At 35.6% G+C, this 16544-nt stretch overlaps 1 protein-coding gene across 2 annotated transcripts in view; it reads left to right on the forward strand.

Annotated features, from left to right (window-relative positions):
* Window positions 1-5646: 5646 nt before the first annotated feature.
* The window catches only part of LOC143254115 (paired box protein Pax-7-like), a 60353-nt gene continuing 49455 nt past the window's right edge, over window positions 5647-16544 (forward strand). Inside the window, exon 1 of one of the 2 annotated variants that reach the window (XM_076508904.1) lies at window positions 5647-5843. In XM_076508904.1, coding sequence (XP_076365019.1) covers window positions 5754-5843 — 90 coding nt within the window. In that variant the 5' untranslated portion in view covers window positions 5647-5753. The remainder of the gene's footprint in view (window positions 5844-16544) is intronic. The other variant, XM_076508905.1, reaches the window with a different exon arrangement.

Below are 16544 nucleotides of genomic sequence, written 5' to 3' on the forward strand. Positions count from 1 at the left end.
GGACCAGAAGCCACCTAATTACAGGATCAGAAGTCACCTAGTTATTGGACTAACAAGATACAGGACCAGAATTTACATAATTATAGGACTAACCAGATACAGGACCAGAAGTTATCTAGTTATAGGACAAACAAGATACAGGACCAGGAATCACCTAGTTATATGACTAACAAGATACAGGACCTGAAATTATCTAATTATAGACTTAACACGATACAGGACTGGACGTTTACGTAATTATAGGACAAGTAAGAAACGCATCGTTATGGGTTGCACACATTCATTCTATTTACATACATGTGTGGTTCCAAAGCATTTTTAAAGGTAAAAAATCGCTTACCCATTTATGCAATAGCATGCTATCACAAACTAAGCCACCATACAATATTAGACAACTACGTATAATTAACCACCTATACAGAGAAAACAGGCCAAACATTTCATACCTGTTAACAGGCCTGCTTTATTTTCTGTTTTAAAGCTGACAATTATGTCCTTAATGAAGTGGAGACACCACTCTAATGCAGGTAATCTCTACATGGAACCAGATAGGGGGTGGAACACCTGTTAGGGGCGTGTATGGAGAACAACTGAAGAACTTACCATGCCAAGGCTAAGTCCGTTAATGGCCTAGTGATGGCTTTATTGCTGATTGCTAATGTCGCATTGGTAACCCATTATCACGCCTGTGGCGTCCTCTGGGGTACTTCTTCCAGGCGACTGCAATTGACAGTTTTATGGGGGCCGTCTTTGAGTCATGAGTATTTCGTGCTTTGCTTTGTTAGAGGCAAGTCCAAGCTAGGTCGTTATAAACATGTATGTACAGCAGAGGTATTTGCGAAGATATTTATGGGATCTATGTAGGTAAATATGTTTAGAGCTAGGTAGATACGTCAGACCATCAGGTATTCTTCGTTTGATCGAGGCAGCTTTTGAAACTCCACTGCGGAATAACGTTTTTGCTGTTTTTCCATTGTAGAAAGTAATGATTAATTAACCTGATTAAACAGAACATAACAGCCAAAGAACCATAAACTGTACAGTAGTAAAGCTTGTTCTCATATAACAATAAAAGTTAAGTCCAGTTTGAAGACAAAATAAAACGTTTTATGGCACATTTTATGGCCAAAATTCTAGTTATATAGTCTTTTCATTAGACTTAAATCTTAGGGGCGGAGTTGAGCAGGTTTGTTTTGAAAAATACCGACTAGACAAAAAAATAAAACAACGAAGAAGTTCTCACCAGACAGACATTTTTTTTCGTTTCATCGGACGTGCTATTATGTCCAAGCTTCTCTAAAACTTGGAGTTCTTGATAAAGGTGTTTTTGTTGGTTATATTTTTCACGAATGTTTACAAACATGCTTAAGTTAATGGATTGTTTTTATATTGACGTTTACCAAGTTTCAAGAATAATATATTGCGCTATATAATATACGATATTAGGATAAGCCGCACGGTTTAAGTTTCGTAACCCTTAAGTAGCGGGAATGTTGTAGATAGCAACATCAGTTGATGATGGTCACTAAGGGTTAATTCTGTAGCACGTGTAGTAGCTGTACTGACCAGGTGTTATCGTCAGCCATGTTTTCAGTCCTCGGCTATTAGTGTAACTTGCAATGAATATTGAAGAAGTAATTGATTTTCCGAGAAGAAAACAACACACTTTAGAACATAATGTTTGTTAATTTACAAATCTTTATTTCAGCTTAAACATAAAAATCTGCGATAATTTAAAGGTCAGAGACAAGTAGTGCCATACGGTAACTGAAAGGATATTAGAATACATTTTTCACTTATTTTCCCGAGTACAGAAATACGAATTAAAGTTGTTTGTGCGCTGTTTCACATTAGCTTCACTGTGAAAGTTCTTACGGAAACTGGTAACACAAGTTTAAAATCGTATGGATCAGAGTTCAGTGTGCAAAAAGATTTAACTAAATGATGTTATCTGTTCGATTGGTTAACAATCAAGTGTCTCAAATGTATAGATTGTGAGATATCAGGGGATAATTTGGAAAGTTTATCGAAATATCCGTGGCTAGGGTGTGTCAGGAAACGAACTCTATGGTTTATTTCGAACAAATCCCAGTTCATGGTATATCATGGGACAATTTTAAACATTTTTCGAATATATATCTGTCAGGGGTATATTAAGCGGTTACTTAAAGGTTTCTTGAACATATTCCTGTTCAGGGTATATTCGAATGTATTTCTGTTTAGTATATAACAAGAGACTATTTTAAAAGTTTCTCGAGCACAACCCGGTCTAGGATGTGTCACGGGACAAATTGAAAAGTTTCCCTAACGTATCCCTGTTTGGAAATCGTTTACAGTTTTGGAAGGTAATGCAGAACGCTTGTCACGGGTTCTATGTTTCTGTCCCTCTACTTCTCACATGATGTGGGGTTAGCAGAAGGCGAGTTTTTGAAACAAAACACGTATCTAGTTGTGTCAGGGTGGTGCTAACTTGATTACTTGTCTTACCTTCGTTCTTTTTTTTTATTTTAAATCAAGGGCATCTGTCTCAAAGTCGTTTTAAGTGTAGGACAGAAAGAGAGAGAGAAAAAAAAAGCCGTTTCTTTTAAGAGCAGCCCGAAGCTAGTAACTGAGAAGCCATCAATTTTTATGGCCTCAATGACCCTTTGTTCAACCTTTGACCGTGGTTAGCAGAGCTGCTGTTCTAGGCGGTCTGTCGTTACGATTTTATGACTTCAGTCAAGGAGCACGAAAACCCGCGGATGGTTTCACCGCCCGACGCCGGACTTCTTAACGACTCTAGATAAGAGAAAACACGCAATAAAAACAGAGTTCAATATATCTAACACGTTTCACGGCTGTTGGAGATAATGATGGCCGAGATTTAAGGACCAACCCCTAATAGTTTCAAGACTACCGAATGGACCCCTAGTAAATCAAAGCACAGTAAACGATGCTTACAACTGATAGGTGGAATCAACCTCACCTGAACTGGATTCGACACCGAAGCGTTGACTTTTCCACTTCAACACGTTACCGGTGCCCATCAAGTGCCCAGCCCTAACGAACATTCAAATAAAGACATTACGTGTTCAATGATAAGTGACTGTTTTAAGTTTGTGGGGTGGGAGTAAGGCTGGGTTTTGTGTAATCTGTACAAGAGTCAATTTCAGAAAATTTCTTATTTTACAGTTCCAACTGTGTCTGTATACTTTAGTGAAGACGAGGCCGCTTAGGTATGTTAATAAAGCATAGAACCGGAGTTCACGTTGGGGCAGTGGTTCGTTCTCACACTCTTTCAGTCTGAGGCTTCCTTGATGTGAATTTAAAAAAGTTTGAACCTTCTATAACTTTAGAACGATGATTGAAAGACAAAGCCCTAAGTAAAAACAGTAACACCCCCTTACGACATACCGAGTCATTTAATTAACTCGACATAATGTTCATTGGTTTGGTGTTCATTTAGGATTAAAAATAAATTAAAAACACTTACAGAGATTGTTTGTTTGTTTCTTGGCATTGTTAGTTTTAATATGTCGATTTAGGACTAACTAGCCTGAATCTCCTAAACTGGCAGCACTTCGAGATAACATGTTCGGCAATAAACCCAATAATATAAGAAAAATGTACCCGACTACTCATATAATACATATTACTCAATATAAAGTATTAGTTTTCTCATGCTGTGAATAAGAACTTGAGAGTGAAAGTTACGAATGATATTTATAAAATGCAAGCACACCATATTTATTATAATCGAATGCCTACCAGAACTCTCTCACAGTTGGTGTACAACAAATATAATAGGGGTTTAGGGACTAGTTATGCCACGAGTTTTCATGAATATGACGTGAACCGAGTTAAGTAAGGTTTGGTTTGGAATGTAATAATTATGAGTTTTATGAATTAGGATTTGTAGGGTGGATATTAACAAAACAGTATCATATCATTTAACTATTTAGGCTTAGTTTTTGTTTGTTACCTAAGCACAGAACTGCAGAATGGGCTATCTATTCTCTGTCCACCACGGGTATCGAAACCCGGATTCTGTCATTTTAGTCTGGCATTGCCTGGTGGTTAGGGTACTCGACTCGTAATCTGATGATTCGTCGGTTCGAGTCCCGTCACCGTATATGCTCGTCCCTTAAGCCGTTGGAGCGTTATAATGTGCGGTCAATTCCATTATTCATTAGTAAAAGAATAGCCCAAAAGTTGGCAGTGGGTGATGTTGACTAACTGCTTTCATTCTATTCTATCTCTGCTAAATTAGGAACGGCTAGTACAAATATATCTCGAGTAGTTCTGTTCAAAATTCAAATAAACAAACCAACTTTTAAGGGTTCCGGGAGTGTATAAGAAACGTGTGCACCTTTTCTAGGCTGATCCAGTATAATGCTACACTTTTAGCCTCAAATATATGATTTGATATCTTTGTTTCACAGTTTGCAATTCATTAGCGTGCACCTCGAAGGTTTAATGAAGACGGTAACCGACTACCCTAAACAGCATTTAAAAGACTCGATGTCCGTTTGTTGTTACGTGGTGGAATGTACTAATATTTGTCTGTAATCATTCTTTAGAATTCCATATCCGTTTGTTGTTACGTGGTGGAATGTACTAATATTTGACCATAATCAATCTTTATACCTCGATATCCGTTTACCGTTACATGGTGGAATGTACTAATATTTGACTATAATCAATCTTTATACCTCGATGTCCGTTTGTTGTTACATGGTGGAATGTACCAATATTTGTCTGTAATCATTCTTTAGAATTCCATATCCGTTTGTTGTTACATGGTGGAATGTACTAATATTTGACCATAATCAATCTTTATACCTCGATATCCGTTTGTTGTTACATGGTGGAATGTACTAATATTTGACTATAATCGATCTTTATACCTCGATATCCGTTTGTTGTTACATGGTGGAATGTACTAATATTTGACCATAATCAATCTTTATACCTCGATATCCGTTTGTTGTTACATGATGGAATGTACCAATAGTTTACTCTAATAATTTTTAGAACTCAATATCCTCTTGTTGTTACATGGTGGAATTTATCAACAGCCACTCTTTATCAACGAATAGTGAGATTGACCATAACTTTGTAACGCCCCATGACTGAAAGAGACATTCATATTCGGTGACGGGAATTCGAACCCTTAACTCTCAGTTTGTGAGATTAGCGCTCTATCAAGCCACTCTTAAGAGTTTCAAACAATACCCATTTTCCCAAGTTGTGATTGTAATATTAGAGTCATATAATTGTAATATTATATCTTTTCTCCTTAGTTTGTGTCTCCACTGGATGTTACTTCAGATTTACGAAATCGCACCCTCTAGTAGACCAAAGGTGAGTCTACAGTGTTACTATGCTAAAACCCGGAGACATCAACGATACAGTAAATAGTTTACAGTGTTGATATAGTCTGATATATTCTGAGAAAATGTGTAGACAGTTTCAGTCAACCAACTTATTGCAACTGAAATGTCACTCACGTTCTGTCGATCAGGTGATTATTTACGTTTGATAACATACATTTTGAGAATAGTTAGGTACGCTGTTACACATTGTAGACATCTGAATAACGACTTCACTGATACAATCACTCAAGCGTACTAGTACCTATTGTACTCTAATTGTAATTTAGTAATCTTTTGACATTGTTTGACCCCCTAGGACAAGGTCGGGTGAACCAGCTAGGTGGTGTCTTCATCAATGGTCGTCCATTGCCTAATCACATTCGCCTCAAGATTGTTGAAATGGCTGCTGCCGGGATCAGGCCTTGCGTAATAAGTCGTCAGCTGAGAGTATCTCATGGATGTGTGTCCAAAATTCTCAACAGATATCAGGTATGTTTATGTGTCAGTTCCTTAGATAAATTTACTTCATTTCTTACGTTTCTTCGAGTTTAGCTGAACAACTAAATTTGATTTTTGCCACTAGAAGCGCCAGTGATCTTCTTTTTGGATCAGCGTTGGTGTACAACAGTTAATACAGAATTTAAAAAAAAACTAATAACATAACTGGGAATTTTTCTTTCAATAGCTAGATACTTTAAGCACATATTTACATCAACTTTAATGCTGTGATTATAAATACTAAAATATATGTAGGCACTATGTGCTGTTAAAAATTAAATACGCCCCCCCCCAAAGGAAATTGACATTAGTTAAATATGCAAGGTATATAAACGTATATACTTAAGAAAATCGGGGAATTTTTCTAAGAAAATAATTATTTCGACCACTAGACGTTTATGTTTGAGTTTTCTGAAAATTAACCGTAAAGCTATAACCGTAATGTGGGTTCTTCCCGTGCCAGGTCTCGAAACGTGGTTTCTAGTGTTGAAAGTCCACCGACATTCCGCTGTGTCAATGGGAATCCAGTAGCCTACAGGATAGAAAGTGTTAAAGAGCCTAACTGTTATCATAAGATGACCATTTATAGTAATCACGGAGGAGAATCTATGAATATAGTTACACACTTCAATTAAACCATGTTACAAACTGAGATTGGCTGCCCCCGTATTCACAACATGAAATGTAACAAAGCTACAAACTCAGGTTGGCTGCCCCTGTATTCACAACATGAAATGTAACAAAGCTACAAACTCAAGTTGGCTGCCCCTGTATTCACAACATGAAATGTAACAAAGCTACAAACTGAGATTGGCTGCCCCTGTATTCACAACATGAAATGTAACAAAGCTACAAACTGAGATTGGCTGCCCCTGCACTAACAACATGAAATGTAACAAAGCTACAAGCTCAAGTTGGCTGCCCCTGTACTTACAATATGAAATTTAACAATGTTACAAACTGAGATTGGCTGCCCCTGTACTCACAACATGAAATGTAACAAAGCTACAAACTCAAGTTGGCTGCCCCTGTATTCACAACATGAAATGTAACAAAGCTACAAACTGAGATTGGCTGCCCCTGCACTAACAACATGAAATGTAACAAAGCTACAAGCTCAAGTTGGCTGCCCCTGTACTTACAATATGAAATTTAACAATGTTACAAACTGAGATTGACTGCCCCTGTACTTACAATATGAAATTTAACAATGTTACAAACTGAGATTGACTGTCCCTGTACTAACAATATGAATTTTAACAATGTTACAAACTGAGATTGGCTGCCCCTGTACTAACAACATGAAATGTAACAAAGCTACAAACTCAAGTTGGCTGCCCCTGTACTTACAATATGAAATTTAACAATGTTACAAACTGAGATTGACTGTCCCTGTACTTACAATATGAATTTTAACAGTGTAACAAACTAAGATTGGCTGTCCCTGTACTCACAACATAAAATTTAACAATGTTACAAACTGAGATTGACTGTCCATGTACTCACAACATAAAATTTAACAATGTTACAAACTGAGATTGACTGTCCTTGTACTTGTAATACGAAATTTAACAGTGTTACAAACTGAGATTGACTGTCCATGTACTTGTAATACGAAATTTAACAGTGTTACAAACTGAGATTGACTGTCCATGTTCTCACAACATAAAATTTAACAATGTTACAAACTGAGATTGACTGTCCATGTACTTGTAATACGAAATTTAACAGTGTTACAAACTGAGATTGACTGTCCCTGTACTTGTAATACGAAATTTAACAGTGTTACAAACTGAGATTGACTGTCCATGTACTCACAACATAAAATTTAACGATGCTACAAACTGAGATTGACTGTCCATGTTCTCACAACATAAAGTTTAACGATGTTACAAACTGAGATTGGCTGTCCCTGTACTCACAACATAAAGTTTAACGATGTTACAAATTGAGATTGGCTGTCCCTGTACTCACAACATAAAGTTTAACGATGTTACAAACTGAGATTGACTGCCCCTGTACTAACAACATAAAATTTAACGATGTTACAAACTGAGATTGGCTGTCCCTGTACTCACAACATAAAGTTTAACGATGTTACAAACTGAGATTGGCTGTCCCTGTACTCACAACATAAAGTTTAACGATGTTACAAATTGAGATTGGCTGTCCCTGTACTCACAACATAAAGTTTAACGATGTTACAAACTGAGATTGGCTGTCCCTGTACTCACAACATAAAGTTTAACGATGTTACAAACTGAGATTGGCTGTCCCTGTACTCACAACATAAAGTTTAACGATGTTACAAACTGAGATTGGCTGTCCCTGTACTCACAACATAAAGTTTAACGATGTTACAAATTGAGATTGGCTGTCCCTGTACTCACAACATAAAGTTTAACGATGTTACAAACTGAGATTGGCTGTCCCTGTACTCACAACATAAAGTTTAACGATGTTACAAACTGAGATTGGCTGTCCCTGTACTCACAACATAAAGTTTAACGATGTTACAAACTGAGATTGGCTGTCCCTGTACTCACAACATAAAGTTTAACGATGTTACAAACTGAGATTGGCTGTCCCTGTACTCACAACATAAAGTTTAACGATGTTACAAACTGAGATTGGCTGTCCCTGTACTCACAACATAAAGTTTAACGATGTTACAAACTGAGATTGGCTGTCCCTGTACTCACAACATAAAGTTTAACGATGTTACAAACTGAGATTGGCTGTCCCTGTACTCACAACATAAAGTTTAACGATGTTACAAACTGAGATTGGCTGTCCCTGTACTCACAACATAAAGTTTAACGATGTTACAAACTGAGATTGGCTGTCCCTGTACTCACAACATAAAGTTTAACGATGTTACAAACTGAGATTGGCTGCCCCTGTACTAACAACATGAAACTTGACAGTGTTACAAACTCAGGTTGGCTGCCCCTGTACTTCGGTTTAAGAGCTTTACGTAGTGAGTACCGATGTGTTTGTATCTAAAATGTTCGGGTAACAACCTTTAATTTTGTTTGTCAGACGGTAAAAAACAGTTTATAAGAATAAGAATTGTGTATCAGGGAAGTGAATATATGCTCAGTAAACGTTTTACTGTTTTTCACAACAGTTAGGTTTTTAATTTACCGAAACGTAATGCACTGTTACAACTAGAGTATATTGTTCTACCAAAGTTTAACGAGAATAGTACGACACACGATATGGGAGCCATATAAAAGGTAATATAAACTCGATGAAAGTAAGAAATACGTTAAACTTGTGTTTTTTTTTTAAATTACATTTGATGTTTATTTAGTAAATATTCAACTAAAATGTTCGTAAACGTTCGTCATATAGTTCACGTACATTAATAAAACAAAGTGATAAAATTCAACATTCGGTACTATCAAATATCGAAGATGCAGTGAAGCCAAACTGACCTTCATTCATTTTGACCACAGTTCGCTATCGAAACCACTTAGACAACTTATGTTTATATTGTTACTTCCAAGACCAGAGTGGTGTTCGTAATAGTTAATTAACGTTATTAAATTCTCTGTGTGATGGATGGAAATTTGTTTGTTTTTGTCCATGCGGATGGTGTTTGACCTGTATTTTATTCAACACAGTTAGCTTGTATTGACTGTAAGACTTCTGAAGAATACAGTAGACCACAATTAGATTGTGTTTTCATTTCAAATTCTTTGTTGTTTTTGTAATACGTAACCTTGTGAAGTATTCTGCGAATTATTCAACAGACATGTTGTTTCAAATGTTTCTTTGATGGAATTTCTGGGTTTGTTATGAATCCCAATTTGAATTTGTTTTGAATTTTGTGCAAAGCTACACGAGGGCTATCTGCGCTAGCCGTCCCTAATTTAGCAGTGTAAGACTAGAGGGAAGGCAGCTAGTCATCACCACCCACCCCCAACTCTTTTACCAACGAACAGTGGGATTGACAGTAACTTTCTAACGCTCCCACGGCTAAAAGGGCGAGCATGTTTAGTTCAACCGGGATTCGAACCCTCGGATTACGTGTCGAACACCTTAACATGCTTGGCCATGCCGGGCCCATTAATTCCAATTTTGTTTTTTGTTGAATACGTAATGACAGTCTCAGTTTTGTATTGACAGCTTTATCCAAGACCTACGATGTACAGAAAACCTTTTTTTATTCGTGTTTTAGTTCAAAGTTTTCATGGACAGACTACAAGTAATTTATGATACTAGTGGTTATATTTGCCCAAGTAAATCCACAAAGTCAGAGACGTCTATCTATAGCCACTACTTTCTGGACAAGTCCCAAAGTCAAAACAATGTCTTTATAACATTATTGTTGGAATAGTTTCATTTCCAGGTCCTTGCAATAAGTATTTAACACATGATATTTTTCTTATATAATTAAAAGAACTTTTATGTTGAAGAAACTTAACATCTGTTGCTGCTTATAATGTTTAGAAAGTTTCGTTTTGCCAGGGTGGTGATTCTCTGTTTAGAAGAGTTATGTTTAAAATATGTGGTTCGAAGGTATCAAATATACAGTCTTCCTCTTGCTCACGTATTAAAATGATAAAACACGTGCAATGAATTGTTTTTAACAGTTTGATTTTAAATAAGAATTTGAATGTGTTTCCTTGTTTTTAACAGTTTAATTTTAACTGGGATTCAAATGTGTTTCCTTGTTTTTAACAGTTTGATTTTAACTAGGATTCAAATGTGTTTCCTTGTTTTTAACAGTTTGATTTTAACTAGGATTCAAATGTGTTTCTTTGTTTGTAACAGCTTGATTTTAAATATGATTCAAATGTGTTTCTTTGTTGTAAACAGTTTCATTTTACATGGAATCTAAACGTGTTTCCTTGTTTTTAACAGATTGATTTTAAATAGTATTCAAATTCTTTCCTTGTTTTTAACAGTTTGATTTTAACTAGGATTCAAACGTGATTCATTGTTGTTAACAGTTTCATGTTAAATAGGATTCAAACGTGTTTCCTTGTTTTGAACAACTTGATTTTAAATATGATTCCAATGTGTTTCTTTGTTTGTATCAGCTTGATTTTAAATATGATTCAAATGTGTTTCTTTGTTTGTATCAGCTTGATTTTAAATAGGATTCAAATATGTTTCTTTGTTTGTATCAGCTTGATTTTAAATGGGATTCAAATGTGTTTCTTTGTTTGTAACAGCTTGATTTTAAATGGGATTCAAATGTGTTTGTTTGTAACAGCTTGATTTTAAATATGATTCAAATGTGTTTCTTTGTTTGTATCAGCTTGATTTTAAATAGGATTCAAATATGTTTCGTTGTTGTTAACAGTTTCATTTTGACGGATTCAGAATATTGTTAATTAGTCATAAAGCCAGGTCGTATTATTATTTAATTTATGTTGGGTTTTCTATGCCTAATCTACATAAACAGCGTGTAGTCTTGCTTTAATTTGCTATTGACAGGTTTTCTTTCAAACTAAACTCTCTTTGAAAAGAAATGTTATTTCGGAGTGTTTATTTCCATTATTAACGATTTGGTTATTTTCAAAGCAAAGTTCATAAATGACACTGTAGAAATTTCGAGTTTCAGGCCGTTTACATTTGTTGATTATGAAACATAAGTACGTATATGTTACCTTAAGTCTCAGGAATTAGTCATCCAACCCAAGAAAGGACCATTTCTCGATTTGAGCATTTCCAAAGTTACGAAGGACCGCAAGGACCGTTTTGGTGTTTGTACAAGTTATTTTTCTCAAATCGCTAGTTGAGAATTTTACATTTCGAACGTAACATTGACACGAATAACATCAGTATTTCTGTTGACATGTTAGCGGCCCGGTATGGCCAAGCGTGTTAAGGCGTGCGACTCGTAATCTGAAGGTTCACATCCCTGTCGCGCCAAACATGCTCGCCCTTTCAGCCGTGGAGGCGTTATAATGTGACGGTCAATCCCACTATTCGTTGTTAAAAGAGTAGCCCAAGAGTTGGCGGTGGGTGGTGATGACTAGCTGCCTTCCCTCTAGTCTTACACTGCTAAATTAGGGACGGCTAGCACAGATAGCCCTCGTGTAGCTATGTGGGGAAATTACAAAAAAAAAACATGCTAGCGAGAGAAAAAACATAGAGTTGTTTGTTTTCAAAGTATATCTTGGATATACTTACACTTTTGTTAAAACCTAGGTTTTGGTTGGATATTACTTTTACTTGTTTATTGGAGATTTATTGTTATGTTCCTCTGCTTCCACACAATAACGTGTAAAACATTCAACAAATACATTAACAATTTTGCACGGAGCTGTTTATATGTAACCCATTGAGAGAGAAAATGCACAATGTATCCGGTGCACGTGAATATTTGACTCTTCGTGGGTGGCCTAACCATCTTGTGGGATGGAAGGAGGTTTATGTCAGAAAGATGGAGAAAGAAATGTTTGTATACATCATAACACAGATTGTTAAGAAGTAATATTTTGTTGTTTGACGTTATTAGAAAACAAATAACTGTTTTATGTTGGTCTTTACGGGGAAAAATGAGAGAGCTAAAGCTGTCCTAAGACTAGACGGCATTGAGATAACAAAGAAAGAAAGGACCCTGTGATTTGCTAGGCCTAACAGTTCTACGCCAGCTGTCTAAGTTGAAAACTGCAGTTTCAAGTTTATGTAGTTTTTTTTTTAATACTATGTATATAAACGCATTTTATATAATAATAATAATAATAAAACGCCCAAATGTTTCTTCGCCACTTTTGGCGTTGAAAAAAACATACCGTAGAAAATAAAAAATATTTTTATTAACGGAAGTTGGTAAATATTTTATTTTTTTCATGGCCTGGAGCTTTATAAACTCGTAAACCTGTTCACGTACCTGTACTGGTTCATATTTAGTAAGGAGCTTTTATAAAACTATAAACTCCTGTTAATTTACTTGTACTGGTTCGTATTTACTAAGGAGCTTTCATAAACCTATAAACTCCTAATAAATTACTTGTAGTGGTTCATATTTACTAAGGAGCTTTCATAAACCTATAAACTCCTAATAAATTACTTATACTGGTTCATATTTACTGAGGAGACTTTTATAAACTTATAAACTCCTGTTAATCTACTCGTACTGGTTCATATTTACTAAGGAGACTTTTATAAACTTATAAACTCCTGTTAATTTACTCGTACTGGTTCATATTTACTAAGGAGACTTTTATAAACTTATAAACTCCTGTTAATTTGCTCGTACTGGTTCATATTTACTAAGGAGACTTTTATAAACTTATAAACTCCTGTTAATCTACTCGTACTGGTTCATATTTACTAAGGAGACTTTTATAAACTTATAAACTCCTGTTAATTTACTCTTACTGGTTCATATTTACTAAGGAGACTTTTATAAACTTATAAACTCCTGTTAATTTACTCGTACTGGTTCATATTTACTAAGGAGACTTTTATAAACTTATAAACTCCTGTTAATTTACTCTTACTGGTTCATATTTACTAAGGAGACTTTTATAAACTTATAAACTCCTGTTAATCTACTCGTACTGGTTCATATTTACTAAGGAGACTTTTATAAACTTATAAACTCCTGTTAATTTGCTCGTACTGGTTCATATTTACTAAGGAGACTTTTATAAACTTATAAACTCCTGTTAATCTACTCGTACTGGTTCATATTTACTAAGGAGACTTTTATAAACTTATAGACTCCTGTTAATCTACTCGTACTGGTTCATATTTACTAAGGAGACTTTATAAACTTATAAACTCCTGTTAATCTACTCGTACTGGTTCATATTTACTAAGGAGACTTTTATAAACTTATAGACTCCTGTTAATCTACTCGTACTGGTTCATATTTACTAAGGAGACTTTTATAAACTTATAAACTCCTGTTAATTCACCTCATGTTTACAATTTAAGTGAAAACAAGTTAATGATTAGTTTGTTAACATACTCCATATTTATTGTTCAGTAGTTTTAAACTTAAGAACCACATGTTGAACAAACGTGCTGAACGTTCAGATCATTGTACGAAATTTATTTAAAATGCTGTTCTTTAAGATAAATTACTTTTTATATGGACAGGCAGGCTTAACAAGCACTAAAGCGGGTCAACAGCAGCAAGGGCTTTATTAGAATCTTTAATTAAGGTGTATTTTGAAGCTGATTGTCACCTTTATAACGCACTTACAGCTGAAGTTGCGGAATGCGCTCAGCGGCATTGCAGTTCGAACCTCGGACTTTTTGATATGCGGTTCACTACAGCTCCTCATACCCTGAAAGAAAAGGAATGTGTTTCATTTTCTAACGTAAAACGACGGGAGAAAATGGCTTTCTTAAAATCTCGGAGATTTATGGTATGACTATGTTAGTGTTAAACACGAAAAACAACGCTATCTTCTATTTTACTACACGGAAGAGTATGTTCTTAGTATAATACATATCAGGCAATGGGGTCCGTATACATCACTTGTGGGTAAAGTCTTTGAAATATTATTTTAGTATCAATTGGACACGAATTACCAAACAGATTTTAGTTCACCACCGGAATAATTTTTGGCGGCGTTGGAAGATTTGCTTAGGTTAAGGATATATTTATTGCGACGTTTAGATACCGCTATTTTTCTCCGTGGTATAAAGGATACGTTTGTTATAACGTTAACATTCCATGGTTCTGTCCGTAGTCTACCGGACACAAGTCACTGTGACTACATTATACAGTGCCTGCGGTTTCCGACAGTGGAAGCGTTTCGTTAGGAGATTATGTGAACACTTTTGTAGCTTGTGTTACACTGACATTAATCGCAATAAACTTGTTTACGCCCATATTTTCCCACCGATTGCAACGCAACGAACAACTTAATCTCCGTTTTCAAAATCGCTGCACACGTCGCTTCTGGATCCGCCTTTTCCCTGCATTTGCACAGAGAACATTATACGGTTTACCTTCACCGCTCTTACGATAGGGGTCGCTCCCATCATCGCTCTTCATGATCATCCTAAAGGAACAAAAAAGAGCTTAATGGAACAAAACCGAGCGGGTATTTTCCTTTTCCATAAATGATCATACTGATCTGATTTACGGCGGCTTTTGCTGCTGGGGTGGGCGGGGATTATGGGATTTTGATTTCCGGGTCGTTTGTTGAAGTCTGTTAGTCCGCCAAAAGTCACCTGCAAGTTTGGGAACTGGACTATTGTTAAAGGATTGAAGCCAGACTCGCTACTTTCAATAGTCCCACGTTGTTTCATTCTGAGAAGTACACTTAGCTCGTGCAGCTCTGGGAAAGAAACAGGCTTCCTATACCGGAACTTCAGAAGTGAAAGTGTGGATATAAGAGAATGACATGCCGTGAATAAAAACCTCGCTGTTAAAGTCGAATTATACATTTTGTTAAGATATCTATTGGTATAAACTGAAGTAGTTGTCAACTGGAAATTAATATACTTTGTTTGTTTCATTTTTACTGAAATGTACTACATTATTTTAAACTAGAAGACTGACCGTATTTTAACCATAGAATTATCATTGAATTGGTTTAGTTTAGCTACACATTGGGTAGTCTGCGTTACTGACATTTCTTACGCCACAAATTTCTCAGGTGACCAGAACTTTGTTTGTTATAAGGTTCCTAATAGTCATAAATATCAACAAAAATGACCTCAAAATTGTAATTAATGCCACTAATAGCTACTGGGGGATGTGGGAGGGTCTCACACATAGTGTCCATATAAACTAAGTTTCGTCCTTTCGTATGTCCTCTTGAGTCCTATGTAGACATCTGAAATGTCGTTACCAGTATCCATATAAACTAAGTTTCGTCCCGAATTTAACCTTTATTATACTTCATTTGCTAGCGCAGATAACCCTCTTGTTACTTTACCTGAAACTTAATACACAAAAAAATAAATTTATGTTCAACAATTGGACAGTTTTGTTACAGAAACATGATTACTGATGTAATTACTGTCAACAAAGTGAAACAAGCGTGCTGCTAAAAAGAAAATTTGAAATTTTGTGATTGGTGATGGGGGAAGTAAAATTTATACATTAGTACAAGAAACCAACTTTAAATGAATAGGCTTATTGGCACAAATTAGTGTAATGATCATAAAAAAACAATTATGTTTGAATATATTTTAATATAAATTTATTAAGGTCGTTATATTTGAATATATTTTAATAAAAATCTATAAAGGTCATTACGGTTAATTATATTTTAATATAAATTTAGTGATGCTATTATTAAGTGGGATTTTATAAGATATACTTCCAACTTAAGTCTCCCCAAAATTACCCCCCCCCCCAAGTGTTACATCGATATATCTGCGAGCTTAACAGTACTAGAATCCGGTTTTTGATATACTAATGAGCAGAACACTGACAGTACATTATATTGTTTTGTGACCCCTGGTGGGCAGAACATCGATAGTATATTATATTGTTTTGTGACCCCTGGTGAGCAGAACACTGATAGTACATTATATTGTTTTGTGACCCCTGGTGAGCAGAACACTGATAGTACATTATATTGTTTTTTGACCCCTGGTGAGCAGAACACTGATAGTACATTATATTGTTTTGTGACCCCTAATGAGCAGAACACTGACAGTACATTATATTGTTTTGTGACCCCTGGTGGGCAGAACACCGATAGTACATTATATTGTTTTGTGACCCCTTGTGAGCAGAACATTGATAGTACATTA

This window comes from Tachypleus tridentatus, chromosome 6 (genome assembly GCF_004210375.1).
Source record: "Tachypleus tridentatus isolate NWPU-2018 chromosome 6, ASM421037v1, whole genome shotgun sequence".
Classification (NCBI taxonomy): Eukaryota; Metazoa; Arthropoda; class Merostomata; order Xiphosura; family Limulidae; genus Tachypleus; species Tachypleus tridentatus.